Source organism: Callithrix jacchus, chromosome 1, assembly GCF_049354715.1.
Source record: "Callithrix jacchus isolate 240 chromosome 1, calJac240_pri, whole genome shotgun sequence".
Taxonomy (NCBI): Eukaryota; Metazoa; Chordata; class Mammalia; order Primates; family Cebidae; genus Callithrix; species Callithrix jacchus.
Window position 1 is genome coordinate 184,341,558 of NC_133502.1, and position 20,890 is coordinate 184,362,447.

The window sequence follows — 20,890 nt, forward strand, 5'->3', positions numbered from 1 at the left end:
CTTTTTCTAATAACAAACACCTACTCAACACCAACTGGTCCCAGACACTACTTCAGGTAACTGGGATGCATCAGTATCCCTGCCCCTGCTCCCCTGCTGAACTCACACTAGCAAGTCCCACTATTCTTTCCCCTATGATCCATGAAATATTTAAATACCTTCTTTGGCTTCCGGGCATTTAATCTTTAAGATTTTAGAGGAACTGTGCATTTGTCAGTGTTCTCCAGACAGAGAGAACCAGTAGGACATACGAGAGGGAATTTAATCAAAGAAATTTGCTCATATGATCACAAAGAGAAATCTCAAGACAGGCTGTCTGCAAGCTGGAGAATCAGAGAAGGTGGCAGCGTGGCTCAAAGTCTGAAAGCCTCAGAGTCAGCAACGCTGATGGTGCAGCCCCTTGGCCAAGGCCAAAGGCCTAAAACCCCCCAGGAGGCCATGGTACAAGTCCCAGAGTCTAAAAGCCAAAAACCCTAAAGTCTGATGTCCAAGGACAGGAGGAGAGAAAGTGCCCCACTCAGGAAGGGAGGGAGAGGAGAAAGGGAGAATCCCCCTCTTCCGTCCACGCTGAGGGCAGGTCTTTCTTTCTCAAGCCACTGGCGAACACCCATCTCCCTTGGAAACACCCTCACAGACAGACCCAGAAATAATGCTTCACCAGTCACCTAGGCATCTCTCAATCCCGTCAAACTCACACCTAAAATTAACCATCATTAATTCACAGGCAGGGAAAGAGGCTGCATCTTCTAGTAGGTGAATTGTCACTTTACCGTACTGTGAAGAATTGATCTGTTGCGATTTCACCTGTGGCCTTCATAGACTACACGTTTTATAAAAACTTCTATGCTTGTCTTTACTGTCTTTAAGTGAGCACATTCCATAGGGGCTGGTACACTGGATGAAGCCTGTTAATTCTGTGTTCAAGTCCTCTATGGCCTTACTAAATTATCTGCTTTATCAATCAGTTTCTGTTATGTAAGTCAGCAGTGTGGCTCTGTGCACTTCTCTCTGTAACTCTGCATTTTTTAAAATCCATTTTGATGTTCTGCTCTTAGGTACAATGAGCTTCAGTACAGTCACACCTTCCTGTAAGCTGTTCATGTGATCATAATTGGTAACGACTCTCTATCCTTAGCAATTCGCTGTCTTAAGATCCCCAACAGACATACAGGGCAGGCTACATACAATGAAGGAAAAGTCAAATTTATGAACCAGAAAGTAGACGTCAGAAAGACCCAGGGCCAAGTGCAGTGGCTCACATATGTAATCCCAGCACTTTGGGAGGCCAAACAAGCCAATCACTTGAGCCCAGGAGTTCAAGACCAGCCCGGGCAACATGGCAAAACTCCATCTCCACATACATACACAAAAAAATTACAACAAGTGAGCCAGGCATGGTGGTACGTGCTTGTAGTCCCAGCTAATCAGGAGGCTGAGGTGGTATAATCAACTGAGCCTGAGAAGTCCAGGCTGTAGTAAGCCATGATCACACCATTACACTCCAGCCTGGGTGACAGAGTGAGTGAGACTCTGTCTCAAAAAACAAAGAAAAAACATCCAGAACTCAGCACGGAGAACAGAAGAGATGAACACACAAAACGAGGTGCCATGGCTGGGTGCAATGGCACTCCTGTTATCCCAGCACGCTGGGAGGCCAAAGCAGTTGGATCACCTGAGGTCAGGAGTTCAAGATCAGCCTGGCCAACAAGGTGAAACCCTGTCTCTACTAAAAATACGAAAAACTTAGCCAGGTGTGGTGGCACACACTTGTAATCCCAGCTACTCAGGAGGCTGAGGTGGGAAAATCACGTGAACCTGGGAGGCGGAGGTTGCAGTGAGCCAAGATCACGCCATTGCATTTCAGCCTGGGCAACAGAGCAAGACTCTGTCTCAAACAAACAAAAACAGTGCCAAGACAAGACCTGGAGGATGAAGAAAGTCGCAGCACAGCTGAAGACTCCATCCCCCGCCTTCTTCAAGGTGTCTAGTTCTCTTTTTGTGTACTTGATCATTTTAGACACCCTATTATCTTTCACCCATGTCTTGGTGCCAAATCAGCTGCAGTGCCCTGCTTTCCTTGCGTGGTTTCTGATTTTTCAAGTTTGTCCTCCAGCAAGGGCTCTTCTCCTCAGCAGGCAGCCAGCATGCTCTGGCTCATGGAAACATTCCTGCACAGCCAAGTTGTGCTTTAGCCCTGCCAGGCTCCGTGAGCTTCACTACCTCTAGACTACTTGTTGCACTGACTTTCGACCGGCATTCCCACGCCGTACGGGTAACACACATCTCAACCTCCCTCCGACCCATAGTGTACCCAACAGCTGCACTGTCTCCTTAAAGAGCTTCCCCTCCACATCCCCAGAGCCAAAGGCATCTGTCAAGCCTCCTCCGTTAGCTCCTGGGCAGTAGGTGGAGTTTCCTAGTCCTGTTTCCCAAAGGTGCCAGTCACAGCTGCTGACAGCACACAGGCCCAGGGCCAAATGAACATGGAAACTCAGGCCCAAAAGGCCCCAGGGCACCTACCTGTCCACTCATGGTTTTCACTCAATGACAGAAACTATCTCCTGGTACCTGAAGCTCTCCCTTTCTTTTCTCTTCTTTTTTTTTTTTGGAGATCGAGTCTTGCTCTGTTGCCCAGGCTGGAGTGCAGTGGTGCAATCTTGGCTCACTGCAATGTCTGTCTCCCGGGTTCAAGCAATTCTCTTATCTCAGCCTCCTCAGTTGAGCGCAGGTAGCTGGGATTATAGGCACAGGCCACCACACCTGGCTAATTTTTATATTTTAAGTAGAGACAGGGTTTCGCCATGTTGGTCAGGCTGGTCTCAAACTCCTGACCTCAGGTGATGCACCCAACTCAGCCTTCCAAAATGCTAGGATTACAGGCATGAGTCATCCTGCCCAGCCTCTTCAAGTGCAGCTATTTGTGAAACTGTTTTGTCTACAAAAACCGTATTATCTAGCACTTTTATGCTCAGTAGGAACAAGATCGATGTCAGCTCAATCCACCCAGAGCCTGACACAAATGTTTCCCACGTGGGATATTAGTTTGGGGGCACCTCTTGGCCTCGTATCTGCCTACTTCAGAATACGAGGCCAATTCTGGTTCAGGTTTTGCTGCTTAGCAAAACCTGAACCAGAATTCATGCTTCCCCGCCCCCGTCCCTGTCCAGATACCCACTGCCATGCTGGTGACAGTCATTCACTTTCTCTTTCCTCATTGTTAGGCTGTGAACACCTGGAGGAAGATTCGCTGTCATCGGAACATCCCCAGCACCAAGCATGTGGCAGCTGTTCATAAATGGTTCATAAACAGACTCAATTTTGCATTAATTTTCCCATCCTCGAACTAAGTTCTAGATGATTTAAATCAATTGAGGAAGGGTTTACAAAAGCTACCCATTCTGAAACATAGGTAAAGTCACAAAAACTTTCACACATGACCCAAATACTTTCAAGTACAATTTCTCTCTCCCTCTGTCCCCACCCTGGGCTCAAGTGATCCTCCCACCTTAGCCTCCCAAGTAGCTGGGACCACAGGCGTGCACCACCACACCCACCTAATTTCAAAGGGCAGTTTCATCATCAGATAAAATGCAGGTTAAGTATGAACACATCGTCCCCCAATTTTTTCATCTACAGGCTAATATCCCAATTAATATTAGGGATTCAGTGTTCTTTTTTTTTTATGTGAATCAATGTACACTACACTTCTTTCAAGCTTTTTGGGTCTGTTTAGGGGAAGCATTCTCCACTCACCATCCAGTTTCATCTGCTCTGGGCAATAATAGTGAATCACAGCTAAGAGAGCAGCACCATCACTGCCGTCTCTCATCAAATCCTCCAACAACGGGAAGTAGGGTGACTGCCTAGCAGAAAGGTGCTCTCGTCGATAGCGGACCTGTAGTTGATAAAAGGAAAACGGTCTCTGCATGTGATGTCTCTTCACTACCATATATGTTACAGGCACACTGTTAGATCAGGAATTAACATAAGGCCTACTAGACAACATGGAGAACAATTGCAACCATCTAGAAAAAGTTAAAAACATATGGATTATGCACTTTGCCTGGAACATATATGTCAAGATCCAGGGAGCTGGGCTTGTAGTTATCCAGCTACACTGGGTAACAGCAGCTACTTGCTAGCAATACCAGGGCCAGTCTCCCCTAAACTGACCTGAAGGCAGAGGCTGCTGCTAGTGCAGGCACACACAGGAAAGGAGACAGAACACACACCTACGCTACCGAAAGCACTAGACACTAGCGAGAAACAAGTTAAATGGTGACCATCCTGATGCTTGGAAGTCCCAAGTTACTATGACTTTCCTAAGCAATATCATCACTAGCCTCAGCCATGATGAAAAGTACAAAACAGCTTTAATATTTAGTCTGAGAAATTTCAGAAGCCAACACAGCACAACCACCACATTCTATTAACTGCAATGAAGCATCAGGAGACTAAATCCATGCAAGGTGCTCCAGAAGACAAGTATCTGCTCAAGGCTTCCATGCTTCTGCATTTAGAGGAAGCCACGTGTGTGGCATTCTGCGCTCCACCAAACCCTCAGGTCTACCCCCGTAACTGCGAGTCAGCTGACAAGAGCACAGACACACAGGCCGCCGAGGGCAGGACGGTCAGCCCCAGCCCCACTGCCAAACAGCCTGCAGTACACTAGTGTTTTCTGCATTAACACCCACATTACAGCTTTAAAATATGGCATTTCTTGCCAACCACATTTTCTCCACAGGAGGAAAATATACGATACAAACTAGAGGAAGAAAACCAGCAATCGACAAAAATGACTGATTTCTGAGAGTCATGCAGCTGAATCAACTTGAGGAAAAATTGTCTAAAATCAAGAATTTCAAGTTGGTATGTCAGTAAGTACATCGTGTAGAATAATCAATACTGATGCTTAGCAAAAACCATTTGTAACACAGTCTCTTAAATTTAGCAATAAGGCTTATTTTATGTCGATGAAATATGTTTCAGCACACACTTTAACTTGTTTCTCGGAGCCCACGGCACACTCTATAAAACGTGACCCGCCTCATACTGTACCACGCGTGCAAACTCCACGGGTTCCAGCATGCAGTGCACCACAGCATGCGCCAGGCCAGGCTTCCACACAGACAGCAGACACGTGAGGGGTGGCCACAGGCATGCGGGAAAGCACATGGTTTCTTGATTAAAGATGGATGGGGTGGGCTTATGGGCAGGTGAAACATTCCTGAACTACAAGAGTCCAGGGAACTTGTATAGTTGCCTTGCAAATCAGGTGTTTTGAACCTCTAGGCTGTAAATGGCTGAGGTAAAACCTCTAAACCTGTCCGTCTTTACCAGGCTTTTCCACACTTCTCCTCACTGGCCTATTTACTCAATACTGTGGTCAGACAGTTAGGGTTATGAACTATCTAACAAAAAACATTAAGGGACCCACCACTCTTGGTAACATGTTTCTGTTTTTATAAAATTCTCATGTGAAACCTCACTTCCTATAGGACAGCTGAAGTCTGGGAGCCCTTGACTAAATCACGTAAGTGCTCATTTAATATTGAGCTCTTCAATCTTCAGGATTCAAAAAGTTAAAAGCTCTATATTGATTTAAAATGCTTTCTTCTTCTTTCTTATTAATATATTTCAAGAGAAGCAAAATGACCTGTGAGCTCCGCAGCAGAATCTACCACTGTTCAAACAAGCCCTGCCTCCCAGCTTACTCCCACTGCTATCATCTCAAGGACAGACTTCAAAGGAAAATCAGGGCCCAATAAGGACACTGAAGGACGCAGGCAGGTAGTAAAGTATGCATAAAGCCGTCTGCAAGTTCTGTGTCTAAAAGTTCTGGAGAAAGGCACCGCTGGTGCCACAAACTCTCCCCCGGGGCCAGCTAACAAACTGGCTCTGCTTCCAGAATGGGCCACCAGGTGGGGCACAACTAGGTCTGGAAAACGAAATACTGTTTCACCTTTCTATGTGAAAATTCCCATTTCACTCCAGAAAGCCTGTGGCCAGGCTGATCTAACTCAGACCATTGCCTCGGAATAAGAAAATGCCCCTTCCCCCTCCGTGCAGGCCAAGGCAGCAGGAGTGGCTCCAACACCCGAGGAGAAGAGATGAATCTGAAACATTGGTAAGAGCCCCTCTCCGCAGCCCTCCAGCCCCGGCCCACCAGGTGTATCATCCGCATACCTGGACCACTCAGCTGATGGCTCCTAACAGATGTCATGTTAAATACCACAGTCAGGCAAGGCAACATCAGAAGGAACAAAATATACAGAGTAACTTGGGCAACTAGACCACTTTTCAGTCTCTCTGGATCCGCCACAAAAGAGAACGCCCTCTCTCATTATGTGCATGTTGATCACTTAAAGTAACTAGGAAACTGGGCAAAATGTAACGTAGAGTTCCAAAGTGCCATATTATACGGCCTATTTGGCTCAGAATCCGGCCAACGCTTGTACTATATAAATAATCCCAAGGTGGACATTTAAACAAACAAACAAAAAAACAGTTTTGGGTGCGAGCAATTTTTAATGGAAGCAAGTGACTGTGACAGAATGGCTCTGTAGATGGCAGCTGGAGGCTGGAGGTTCACTTACAGGCACTAACTTCCAATACCACTTGGAGGGAGACTGCTCAGGAAGCGAGAAAAGGAAGGCAGGAGAGGAGCATCAGCAGAGCAGGTCCACGTGTGGACGAGGTAACACACACTTCCCCACGGCGTTTACATGGCAGAGGTGGGAGAGCCTCTGGTAAGCAAAGTCTTCCAAGTGTATGTGACCATAGGCATGGTGCATTAGCAGATGATTAAAGTGGAAGATCACGAGTCACCTCCACAACACTATTCTTTGCAGTAGCAAAGAATGCTTGGAAAACTTGGTATGGGCTGGGTACCAAAGGCAAAAGTCAGCTCCGACACAGGGAAGCCCAGTGCTTAGTCTGTATCCATGTGTTAAACGTGACCATCTGAGGAACAGGGAGGAAGCTCAATGCTTAAGATCCAGATGAGGGAGCCATAGCAGGTGGCCTGACTCACCGCCCACCCAGCTAACAAATGCATGGCCAGGGGCCAGTGCCGCTGGAGGGAGAAGACAGATCAGGGGAAGGCGGCACACTGCCCTCCAATGGTAAGACCTTAGAGATGGTCGGACTGCATCTTGCGTGCACTGAACTGAGTGAATTCAGTCACACATGTGCTTACAAAAAAGAAAATAATGTCAGAGGAAGAAAATGACTCATGGCTGGAAGGTGCAGCACAGCCATCATGCCACTTCAGTAGACATGTAGGGTCCGTCCACCAGAATCACGGCACAGGGACATAGATACACCACCAGCTACACTGCACCTCATGGGCCATTTAAGGACTTTTCAAGGACATCTTTAGCAATAGGCAACTTTCCCCTTGTTTGTTGACTTGTGGAAGCTAGCACCCAGGTGGAACCTATGTACTAATTCCCTGAGATTCCTGAGATTCCTAATTCCCCCAAAATGCCCTCACCCACCATAAAGTGCAATACAAAACACCCCTTCCCAGGGAGAGATGGGAGACAGGCTGCCGTGGTCATCTCTCACTGAGGTGTGGAGAATCAGCCTACCAGGTGAATCCAAGAGACTAGCTGCTTCTTTGGTAAGTAAAAAAAAAGAGAATAAGCAAACAGTAGGAACAGAATTCTTTAGAATTGGACCAACATTAACTTATTGCATTCTGGAAGAATTAAATTTACCCTTTACCTTTTGATGAGCTGGACTTTCCAATAATTGTTGTTTTAATTTAACTTCTTTCTCTGTTATCTCTCTCATTTTAAGATTTACCTAAAGTAGAAGAGAAAGGCATTAAAAAGGTAATCGCTGTCCTGCACAGGCCTCCGTATCTCCACAATTATCACCAAGAGACCCCCACTTCACCTGATTTGCCTCTGACTCCTAGACATAGGTATTGTTTAAGCCAGTTACATGGATTCCACATGATCCACAAGGTCCGCCTGCCACCACCAGGAAAGCACATGCCGCCACCCCCACACCCACCCCAATGCCAGTGCAGTGCCCCCACCACCTACCACTGCGGGACGGAGTCACTACATCTTGGTAGTGGTGACTCACCAAACTACTGTTAAACAGATAAGTTTCTCCAACACCAACAGCAAATGCCACTTACAAAACAGTCTGGTTGAGACACCTCACTAAAGAGCCTAACTTGTGACAGAATAGGTCACAAAAAAAAATCCCTGACCATACAAAATCAGACCAAATAAAATTTAATTATAAAAGTTTAACTATACACCCCTTAAAAATACAACTTCTTAGAAATTGAAGTATTCTCTTCTATAATTATTAACTCAATATCAAAACTGCAATTATAAAATCTCATGGAGAAAAACACACAGCAGTGCTTCAGGGGATCTGGTAGAAGCCACCAAACGAAAAGGAACGGAGCTGAACGCTTCGTCATCAAAAGATACAGACCGCAGAGTCCATCATGCGTATCAAATCAGTAGAACAAAAAAGTGTTTTTAAACTAAAAAATAGATGAAGAAAAAAAAATCAATACAGATAATGTCAAATTCAATCAGTGAGAAGGTAGAAAAAAAGGATATTTAATCCACAACCAAGTTTTGTATGCATGATTAAGAGTCCTTTGCAAAGGACGAGTGTGGCAGCTCATACCTATAATCCCAGCTACTTGCAAGGCTGAGGCATGAGGATCACTTGAGCCCAAAAACTGGCGACCAGCCTGGGCAACACAGCAAGACCCTGTCTCTTAAAAAAAAAAAGTTCTTTGGAAAATCTAACCAAGAAGATGAATGATAATACAATACATAACATCAAACAAATAGTCATATTTTTGGAGGAAAGTCAAAACCACTAAAAAAGCACTGTGTAAAAACACATTCTTCTTAAAATATAAATTAATTTGATATTTTTAATAAAACAAATATTTCAAAAAAATATATAATTACAAATTACCAAAAAAAAATCAAGAAGACTAAACATGGTAAATCAAACATCTGCTTGTGACTCTGATCCCTATGAAAATTACACGGAAAACAGAATTTAAAAGCTGAAAATGCACAGGACAAGGCAAGGGAAAGCTGCACAGAACAGAGCCAGTGCAGCTCCAGTGCTGGGGAAGAGATGCCAGGCAGGGCCTGCAAACACCCCAAGACGCCTCCCAGCCTCAGAGCAGAGAGACAAGGCTGCAGGCAAGACAACGGCTCAAAGTCAGTGTCTAAAAAAGCTGGAGCAAGAACTGTCAGCCCAGTCCCACCTCACCCCACAGAGGCACCCCAGCAGCACAACAGAATGGAGCCGTATTTCCATCTGAAAGAAAATTCTGTCAATCTAGAATTTTATATCTAGCCATATCTTTGGAAAATGAAAGCAAAATAATGTCTTTTTCAGAAAAGCAAAAGCTGAGAGACTTCAGCAGAATTGCCTGTAAAAAATGCTAAAAGAAGTTGTTTAGGCTGAAGGAAACAATACAGATGGAAAATAATTTTATCAAATCTCTACTCTATAGTACAACTTCTTTTGTGTTCTGTGACCACAAGGTCAGCAGGCACAGAGCACCTTTCTTGTGGACCAAATGACAGCAGTGACCTTGGCACATGTACCTGTGCAGCTGAGTTACAAGCTGAACCACTAACAAACCAGTCATTCACATTTTCAAACATATTAAGACATCATCTCAAAACCAAAGAAGTGTTGATGTGTCTTTTTAAATGAATGCCTGTCACTTAAGGATAACCCACTTGTTTCCAGTGGTAAAATTTGAATTTCAGAAAAAATTTAAATTTTGGACAACTTGTTTCTGCCACCAAAAGCTGGATAACTTCCTAATATGTAAAGGTTTTTCTGATGAGATTGGTGATATTAATGAATATAACTTTTGATGCTGTATCATGAAATGTGACAACATTTGGAAGATCAACATATCTCAGTGAAACAATTCTCCAAATGACCAAAGTATGAAGTTGCAAAACCCTGCGTGGGTAAAAGGTCCATGAAAGCTCACTGATCTAGTACCCAGAATCTATAAAAGAACAAAAAAAAGACAATCCAATTTTTAAATGGGCAAAGGGTATGAATAAATATTCCTCCAAAGATATACAGCCAGGCACGGTGGCTCACACTTGTAATCCCAGCACTTTGGGAGGTCAAAGCAAGTGGATCACTTGAGCTCAGGAGTTCAAGACCAGCCTGGGCAACATGATGAAGTCTCATCTCTACAAAAAAATACAAAAATTAGCCAGGCATGGTGGCAAATGCCTGCAGTCCCAGCTCCTTGGGTGGCTGAGGCAGGAGAATCACTTGAGCCCAGGAGGTCAAGGCTGTAGTGAGCCTGTCCATACCACTGACTCCAGCCTGGGTGACAGAATAAGACTGTGTCTCAAAAAAAAAATATATATATATATACACACACACACACACATACATATATATTTACACACACACACATACATATATATTTACACACACACACACACACACACACATAAATGGTCCATGAGCACATAAAAAGAAGCTCATTAGGGAAATGCAAATCAAAACCACAATGAGATGCCACTTCATATCCTCTTGGATAGCTATTTTAAAAAAAGGGGGGGCGGCCAGGTGTGGTGGCTCACGCCTGTAATCTCAGCACTTCAGAAGGCCAAGGCAGGTGGATTTCTTTAAGTCAGGAGTTTGAGACCAGTCAGGCAAACATGGTGAAACTCCATATCTACTAAAACTACAAAAATTAGCCAGGCGTGGTGGTCGCCTGTAATTCCAGCTACTTGAGAGGCCGAGGCAGGAGAATCGCTTGAACCCAGGAAGCAGAGGTTGCAGTGAGCCAAGATCGCCCCATTGCACTCCAGCCTGGACGACAGAGCAAGAGTCCGTCTCCAAAAAAAAAAGTCAGAAAATAACAAATGTTAGTAAGGATGGTTAGCAAGGATGGGGAAAACTAGAACCCTCAGATGCAGCTAAAGGGAATGTAAAATGGCACAGCTGCTATGGAGGACAGTCTGGAAGTTCCTCAAAAAGCTAACACAGAATTAACACATGACCCAGGAATTCTACCCCACGTACACACCCAAGAAAAATGAAAACATATGTTCACACAGGAAACTTGTGCACGAATAGCAACATTATCCACAATAGCCAAGATGCAGAAACACCACAAATGCCCATGAATTAATGCACGAGCAAACAAAATGAGGTGTAAGCACACAGTGGAACGTTACTCAGAGATAAAGAGGAACGAAACGCTGGCACTGCTACAACATGGACGAACCCTGGAAACATGCTCCATGAAAGTCGCCAGGCACTAAAAATCACATACTGTATAATACCATTCATCAAAACTGTCCAGACTGAGCAAACACACAGATACAGAGCAGATGGTGGTTGCCAGGGGCTGAGGAGGGAATTAGGGCCAGTTGCTAATAGGTACATAGAGTTTTTTTGGAGTGATAAAAATGTTCTGTTGGGAGGCCAAAGGCAGATCACAAGGTCAGGTGTTCGAGACCAGCCTGGCCAATATGGTGAAACCCTGTCTCTACTAAAAATACAATAATTAGCCAGGCATGGTAGCAGGCACCTGTAATCCTAGCTACTTGGGAGGCTGAGGCAGGAGAACTGCTTGAACCTGGGAGGCAGAGGCTTCAGTGAGCCAAGACTGTACCACTGTACTTCAGCCTGGGCAACAGAGCGAGACTCCATCTCAAAAAAAAAAAAAAAAAAAAAGTTCTGGAATTAGCCAGTGATGATGACTATGATGACTATTAAGCTGATATGGTTTGGCTGTGTCCCCATTCAAATCTTATCTCAAACTGTAATCCCCATAATACCCACATGTTGAGGGAGGAATGAGATGCGAGTTGACTAGACCATGGGGAAGTTTTCCCCATGTTGTTCTCGTGATAGTGAGTGAGGACTCATGAGATCTGACGGTTTATAAGGCAGTTTTCCCTTTTCCTGCTCGCTCTCTCATGCCTGCCGCCATGTAAGATGTGCCTCTTCCCCTTCCATCATGATTGTAAGTTTCCTGAGGAATACCCAGTCATGTAGAACTGAGTCAATTCAACCTCTTTTCTTTATAGATTACCCAGTCTTGGGCAGTTTGTTAAGCAGTGTGAAAACAGACTAATACAACATCCTGATGGATATATTAAAAACCACTGACTAGGCTAGACACAGTGGCTCACATCTGTAATACCAGTACTTTGGGAGGCTGAGGCAGGTGGATTATTTGAGGCCAAGTACCAAGACAAGCCTGGTCAACATGGCAAAACCCAGTCTCTACAAAAAAATTTAAAACTACCCAGGCACAGTAGCACACACTTGTAATCCCAGTTACTCGGGAGGCTACGGCAGGAGAATCCTTTGAACTGAACCCAGGAGGCAGAGGTGGCAGTAAGCCAAGGTCGTGCCACTGCACTCCAGCCTAGGTGTTAGGACCAGAGTCTGTCTCTTAAAAAAAAAAAAAAAAAATTCACTGACTAGTACACTTTAACAATAGTGAAGTTTATTGCAAACGTTGATAGATTAAAATTTTCCTCAGAAGTTCGGCAGGATGCACTGGCTCACACCTGCAATCCCAGCACTTTGGGAGGCCAAGGCAAAAAGCTTGCTTAAGGCCAGGTGTTTGAGAAGAACAGCCTAGCCAACACAGCAAGACCCCATCTCTACCAAAAAAAAAAGGTAAGTCATCTGAGGTCCACAGCAATTTTTAAGAGTACAAAGAGGTCCTGACACCAAAATGTGTAAAACTCTTGATGTATGCAAAGGAATTCAGAACAAAAATAAAAATTATGTGGAAAAATATTAATGACTTTTGTTCGCAATTTTTAAATATAAATATATATATATAAAATTGCATTTTAGGTTTTGGGGTACATGTGAAGAACATGCAAGATTGCTGCATAGGTACACACATGGCAACGTGGTTTGCTGCCTTCTTCCCCATCACCTATATCTGGCATTTCTCCCCAATTTTTAAATACTCTAAATGATAAAGGAAAGCCAAAACAGCACAGCTGGGGTTGCAGTAAAATGAATGACAACAGTGACACAAAGGTCAGTCAGGAAAAGGTGTGTCTTCTGCTATCTGTGCATCACTCTGACTTGCAGGCAGCCTGTGACGGTTTAAAGATGCAGACAGTAACCCTAAAGCAACCCCCTATAAAATGCCGGAGAGTAAAAGGGAGTACTAGAAAATATCCAAAATAAACCTTAAAAGAGGAAAAAAAAAAAGAAAAGAGATAAACAGAAACAAACTAGATGGTAAAACCAAGCCTTAGGGATAATCACATTAAATGTAATTGGTCTAAATACTCCAACAATCAGGCAGAGACTGTCAGACGAATAAAAAAGCAAGAGCAACTATAGGGCATCTACAAGAAATTCACTTTAAAGAGAAAGACAACAAGAGGTTAAAAGTGAAAGGAATGAAACAGATTCACCATGCAGCCACTATCCACAAGCAGTCGTGAACAGACATATCCACATTAAAGGAAGTAGACTTTTGGGGCAAGGACTATCACTAGCGATAAAGAGAGAAAAACATCTCATAATGATAGGAGGGTTAATTCATCAATTAATATCCAAAACCTGGATATGTGTAAACATAACAGACTGAAAATACACAGAGCAAAAACTGACAGAACCCAAAGGTGGGTTACAAGCATACAGCTCAGGACTTCCACCCTCTTTTCAGATCAACCTACTAATAGGACCAAAGACAGGAAAACATTGAAGGAAGGAGACACAAACACCACCACCAATCAATCTGAACCAACACTGAAAACACTCTGCCTTCAAACAGCAGAATACACATTCTTTTTTTTTTGAGACAGAGTCTAGCTCTGTTGCCCAGGCTGGAGTGCAGTGGTGCAATCTCGGTTCACTACAACCTCTGCCTCCCAAGTTCAAGCAATTCTCTGCCTTAGCCTACCAGATAGCTGGGATTACAAGTGATTGCCACCATGCCTGGCTAATTTTTTTTGTATTTTTAGTAGAGACAGAGTTTCACCATCTTGGCCAGGCTGGTCTTGAACTTCTGACCTTGTGATCTACCTGCCTCAGCCTCCCAAAGTGCTGGGATTACAGGCATGAGCCATCATGCCTGGCCAGAATACATATTCTTTTCAAATGTATATTAAACATTCTGCAATGTAAGGTACATGGCAGACCCTAAGTCCCAATGAACTTAGAAGGATGAAAATCACACAGAGTATATTCCCTGGCAACAGAATTAAACCAGAAATCACAACACAAAAAGCTATCTAGAACCTCTCTTTAAGTATTTAGAAATTAAACATCTGACTTCTAGATAACAAAGTGATAAAACAAGAATCCCCAGGGGAAACAAAATATTTTAAAGCGAATCATTAAAAACATGCCTACAAAAACATATAACACACAGCTAAAGTGTTGCTTAGCGAGAAATCCACAGCTTTAAATGCCTGTGTTAAAAATGAAAAAAGGCTTCAATTACTAACTCCCCCCCTTAAAAAACTAGATAAGGAGAACAAATTAAGCCCAAAATAAATATGAAATAATAATAAAGGTAAAAGGAAATTAAGTAATAGAGAAAATAAAAACTAAAAGCAGATTTTTTAGAAGGTTAATAAAGTTGGGAGAGAGATCCAAGATGGCTGATGACTAGCAGCTCAGGATTGTAGCTCCCAGTGAAAGCACAAAGAATGAGAGGATGCCACACTTTCAGACGAATTTTTGTTCCTCACGGACCAGGAGATTCTCAGCGGAAGAGTCCCACGGGTAGCCAGCGCGACTCTTCTGGCCAGCCCGGCGGTTCTTGGTGCAGAGTAAACGGGACTGGGTCCCCTTTTGGTCATTTGGAGCTCCGGGAAGGCAGAGTCACCTATTCAGCTTATTGAAAAAGGGACTCAAGAAGGAAGTCAGACCAGAGATTCCTGGGCAGAAAAGCACCATGAATCTTAATGCAACTGTTTTAGCTGGCACAGTGGGTTGCACAGATTCCGGCGCTGGGAATCAACAAGTTGGACGTCCACTCAGAGACCTAATTTGAAAGTCGGTAATTACAAAGATGGCAGGTGGATAAATTTACAATGATGGGAAGAAACCAGCGTAAAAAGGCTGAGAATACCCAAAATCAGAAAGCCTCTCCCTCTACAGGGGATCACAGTTCCTCATCAACAAGGGAACAAGGCCTGACGGAGAATGAGTGTGTTCCATTAACAGAATTAGGCTTCAGAAAGTGGATAATAAGAAACTTCTATGAGTTAAAAGAACATGTTCTAGCCCAACATAAAGAAACTAAGAGCCTTGAAAAAGGGTTTGACGAAATCCTAATGAGAATAGACAATTTAGAGAGGAATATAAGCAAATTAATGGATCTGAAGAATACAGTACGAGAACGCCGCAAAGTATGCACAGGTTTTAACAGTCGAATTGATCAAGCAGAAGAAAGGATATCAGAGGTCGAAGACCAACTTAATGACATGAAACAAGAAGACAAGATTAGAGAAGAAAGAGTAACAAGAAATGAGCAAAGTCTCCAAGAAACATGGGACTATGTGAAAAGACCTAATTTACATTTGATAGGTGTACCTGAATGTCATGGAGAGAATGAATCCAAGCTGGAAAATATTCTTCAGGATATTATTCAGGAAAACTTTCCTAACCTAGTAAGGCAGGACAATACTCAACCCAGGTAATACAGAGAACACCACAGAGATATTCCTCAAGTAGAGCAACCCCAAGACACATAAACGTTAGATTCACCAGGGTTAACATGAAGGAGAAAATTCTAAGAGCAGCTAGAGAGAAAGGTCTGTTTATCCATAAAGGGAAGCCTATCAGACTCACAGCAGATCTCTCAGCAGAGACCCTACAAACTAGAAGAGAGTGGGGGTCAATATTCAATATCCTCAAAGAAAAGAATTTTCAACCCAGAATCTCATATCCAGCCTAACTAAGCTTCATAAATGAAGGAAAAATGAAATTTTTCACAAACAAGCAGTAAGAGATTTCATCACCACCAGGCCTGCTTTGCAGGAGCTTCTGAAAGAAGCACTATACACAGAAAGGAACAACCAGTATCAGTCATCCCAAAAACTTACCAAAAGGTAAAGAGCATCTCCATAATGAAGAATCTATATCAACTAATGGGCACAATAGCTAGCCAGCATTAAACAACAATATTAAACTCACAAATATCAATATTAATCCTAAATTTAAATGGATTAAATGCCCCAATCAAAGACACAGACAGGCAAATTGAATAAAAAGTCAAAACCCATCAGTATGCTGTATCCAGATCCATCTTATAAGCAAAGACACACAAAGACTCAAAACAAAGGGTTGGTGGAAGACTACTTATCAATCAAATGGAGAGGGAAAAAAAAAAAACGGGAGTTGTAACTTTCTCATCTCTGACAAAATAGACTTTAATAGTAACAAAGACTAAAAGATACAGAGATCAATCCAAGATGGCCGACCACTAACAGCTCAGGATTGTAGCTCCCAGTGAAAGCTCAGAGAACGAGACGACACCACATCATTAGACGAATTTTCATCACTCACCGATCAGCCGATTCCCAGTGGAGGAGCCCCACGGGTCGCCAGCGCGACTCTTGTGGCCGCCGCAGCGGTTTTGCCGGCGTCTCGGCACAGCAGCTCTTCCTGCAGAGCCAACGGGACTGCTTCCCCTACTGACCGGAGTTTGGAGCTCCAGGAAGTCAGAGCCGCTTGTTGCGGACTCAAGAGGGAAGCCAGACCAGAGATTCCCGGGCAGAAGAGCACCATCAGTCTTATCGCTATTTAGGCTGCCACAGTGGGTTGCTCGGATCCCAGCACTGGGAATCAGTAAGTCGGACGTCGACTCAGAAAACTAATTAGAAAGGCGGTTCATCTACAATGAAGGGAAAAAAACAGCCTAAGAAGGCCGAGTATACTCAAAATCAGAACCCATCAGCAACCGAACAAGCCCTGATGGAAAAGGACTCATCAGCAACCGAACAAGCCCTGATGGAAGAGGACTCATCAGTAATGGAACAAGCCCTGATGGAAAAGGACTGTGTTCCATTATCTGAAGTAGGCTTTAAAAGGTGGATGATAAGAAACTTCTGGGAGTTAAAGGAACTTGTTCTAACCCAATGTAAAGAAACTAAGAACTTGGAAAAAAGGTTAGATGAAATGTTGAAAAGAATAGACAATATAGAGAGGAATACAAATGAACTTATGGAGTTGAAAAATACAACACGAGAACTTAGTGAAATATGTACAAGCTTAAACAGCCGAATGGATCAAGCAGAAGAAAGGGTATCAGAGGTAGAAGACCAACTTAATGAAACAAAACGACAAGACAAGAATAGAGAAAAAAGGATAAAAAGGAATGAGCAAAGTCTCCAAGAAATATGGGACTATGTGAAAAGACCTAATATACGCTTGATTGGTGTACCTGAATGTGACGGAGAGAATGAAGTCAAGCTGGAAAATACTCTCCAGGACATTATCCAGGAAAATTTTCCTAATTTAGCAAAGCAGGGCACTATTCAACCCCAGGCAATACAGAGAACACCACGAAGATATTCCTCAAGAAGACCAACCCCAAGGCACATAATCATTAGATTCACCAAGATCGAAACAAAGGAGAAAATATTAAGGGCAGCCAGAGAGAAAGATCAAGTCACCCATAAAGGTAAGCCTATTAGGCTTACAGCAGATCTCTCAACGGAAACCCTACAAGCTAGAAGAGAGTGGGGGCCAATATTCAATATACTTAATCAACAGAACTTTCAGCCCAGAATTTCATATCCTGCCAATTTAAGCTTTACATCTGAAGGAAAAATAAAATCTTTTAGGAACAAGCAAGTACTCAGAGATTTTATTACCACCAGGCCTGCTTTACAAGAACTTCTAAAAGAAGCATTATACACAGAAAGGAACAACCAGTATGACCCTTTCTAAAAATACACCAAAAAGTAAAGAGCATTAACATAAAGAAGAATTTTTATCAACGAAAGGACAAAATAGCCAGTTAATAACAAATGGCAGCAACCCTAAATTTAAATCGACCAAATCTCCCAATCAAAAGATACAGACAAAATCTAACGGTATATCCAAAGATATACATAGACTCAAAATAAAGGGTTGGAAAAAAAAAAAAAAAAAAAACGTACCAACCAAATGGAGAGCAAAAATAAATAAATAAGAAGCAGGAGTTGCAATTTTCACATTTGACAAAATAGATTTCAAAGCTACAAGGATACAAGGGTAAAAGGAATAATGTAATAATAAGAGATCTTAACACCCAGATACATAAGACCCATAATGAGATTTAGATTCAACGAGACAACAAATTGATAACGATACCCGGGACTGGAACTAAGATCCAGAACAAATAAACTCAATAGAGCTCTCCATTTTAAACACACAAAATATACATTATCCACAAAATCTAACGATATATCTGAAGATATACAAAGACTCAAAACAAGGGGAAGGAAAAAAACTCACCAACCAAATGGAGAGCAAAAATAAATAAATAAAAAGCAGGAGTTGCAATTCTCACACTTAATAGATTTCAAAGCTACAAGGATGCAAGGGTAAAAGGATTAATGTAACAATAAGAGATCTTAACACCCAGATACATAAGACACATAATGAGATTTAGATTCAACGCGACAACAAATTGATAACGATATCCAGGACTTGAACTCAGAGCCAGAACAAATAAACACAATAGAGGTCTCCATTTTAAACACATAAAATATGCATTAACCACTTTAAACACTCAAAATATTGATCGGCCATTATTGAAACCCATTTTAGGAATGAAGTAATATTCCTTTTTCCCTCTTTTTCTTTTTTCCCCTTCTTTTTCTTTTTCTCTCTAAAAAAATAAAAAAAGAAGAATCTCCTGAACTGTTCGAAAATATCAATGTAATAAAAACAAGGACTGTTCTAGATTAAAAGAGACTAAAACTATACAACAACAACAAAAAAAAAGAAACAAACAAAGACATTACATAATGGTAAAAGGATCAATGCAACAACAGGAGTCAATGATCATAAATATGTATGCACCCAATATAGGAACACCCAGATACATAAGACAAGTTCTTAATAACTTATAAAGAGATTTGAACTCCCGCACAATAATAGCGGAAGACTTTGACACCACATTGTTGATATTTGACGGATCAACGAGATAGAAAATTAACAGGGACATCTATGATTTTAACTCAGACCTAGAACAAGTAAACTCAGTGAATATTATAGAATTCTTCACCCCAGGTCCACAGAACATACATTTTTCTCAGTTATCACATTACACCTATTTTGAAAGTGACCACATAATTGGAAGTAAATCACTCTTCAGTATTTGCATAGCATTTCACAGACTTAAATGAAATATTGGTTGGCTGTTTATTTGTTATTTTCTTCCCTTATTCCTACCTGTCTCCGCTGTCAATCACAATTATCGGCATAAAAGAGGTTTTTAATATCTATTTTTAGACTGCATTCCAACCTGGGCAATAGAGCAAGACTCGTTCTCTCCCCCCTGCTTTCTCTTTCTTTCTTTCAAAAAAAAAAAAAAAAAAAGATAAATAAAGTTGGTAAATCAGACTAATCAAGGGAAAGAAAAATAGAAACTGCCAACATCAGGAAACAAACAGGACATTATCACTACAGATCACAGGAGATATATTAAAAGGAAAATAAAGAAATACAAACCTTATGCCAATACATTCAATTACTTAAAATTGACAAATCCCTTGAAAGTCATAAATTACCAAAGCTGACACAATGCTAAATGGAAAATTTATTATATGTATATTAAAGAAATTAAATTCATAATTAAAATCTTCTAAGAAAACTCCAGTCCCGTATTGCTTTATCAGAGAATTTAATATTAATTTCCTTTTACCTTATTAATACTTCCCAACTCACTTTTTGAGCCCAACATTACCATGACACCAAAACAACATAAATACATTATAAGAAAAAAAAAAACTACTGACCAATATCTGCCAAGAACATTGACACAAAAATCATCAACAATATATCAGCAAATCAAATCCATCAATATATAAAACAAATAATAAACACAACCAACTTCTATTTGTCCTGGGAATGGAAGGGCTGGTTCAACATTTGAAAAATCAATTAACTTAATTCATTGTATCAACAGACTAAAAAAGAAAGCCATATAATCATCTCAATAAATACAGAAAAAGCACCTGACAAAATTCAATATGTATTCATGAAAAAAATACCCTAAGCAAACTTAGAATAGAAGGGAACTCCTGGCCAGGTGACAGAGGCTGAAGCAGGTGGATCCTTCGAGCTCAGGAGTTCAAGACCAGCCTGGGCAACATGGCAAAATCCCTCTACAAAAATTACAAAATTTTTTTAAAAAATTAGCTATGCATGGTGGTGTGTGCCTGTAGTCCTAGCTACTCAGGAGGCAGAGGCAGGAGGATTGCTTGGGCCCAGGAGGACTAAGCTACAGTGAGCAATGATGGTACACTGTGCTCCAGCCTGGTCCACAGGGTGAGACCCTGTCTCCAAAAAAGGGGGGTGGGGCACAGGGGCACAGAACTCCTAATAAAGGGCATCTATGAAAAAAGTTTACAACCAACATTCATTATTTCAATGGTTAAAACAGTAAATGTGTATTCCCTAAGATTAAGTATAAGCAAAAATGCCTTCCTTCACCAATTCTATTCAATATTCTACCAGAGGTCCTAACAGTGCAATAACCCCCAAAAAAATTATAATTTAAAAAGAGCATACATATTAAATAGTAATACAAATGACTTTATACACAGACAACATGATCTTCTATACAGAAAATCTTAAGGAATTTCCTCAAAATGCCACCAGAATAAATAAGTTTAGCAAGGTCACAAAATATAAA

The 20,890-nt window shown here is 41.9% G+C and overlaps 1 protein-coding gene across 14 annotated transcripts in view; it reads right to left on the minus strand.

Annotated features, from left to right (window-relative positions):
• Positions 1-20,890, minus strand: part of CAMSAP1 (calmodulin regulated spectrin associated protein 1) — a 99,419-nt gene that overhangs the window by 43,679 nt on the left and 34,850 nt on the right. For 4 of the 14 annotated variants that reach the window (XM_035262617.3, XM_035262583.3, XM_017977352.4 and 1 more), the window contains 3 exons: positions 7,729-7,809; positions 6,597-6,629; positions 3,754-3,895 (listed from right to left, as the gene is read on the minus strand). The exons of 1 other annotated variant lie outside the window; for it this stretch is intronic. In XM_035262617.3, coding sequence (XP_035118508.3) covers positions 3,754-3,895; positions 6,597-6,629; positions 7,729-7,809 — 256 coding nt within the window. Of the gene's footprint in view, positions 1-3,753; positions 3,896-5,058; positions 5,119-6,596; positions 6,630-7,728; positions 7,810-20,890 lie in introns of all 14 variants that reach the window. 9 more of the 14 variants (XM_078331368.1, XM_035262594.3, XM_078331388.1 and 6 more) reach the window with 4 other exon arrangements.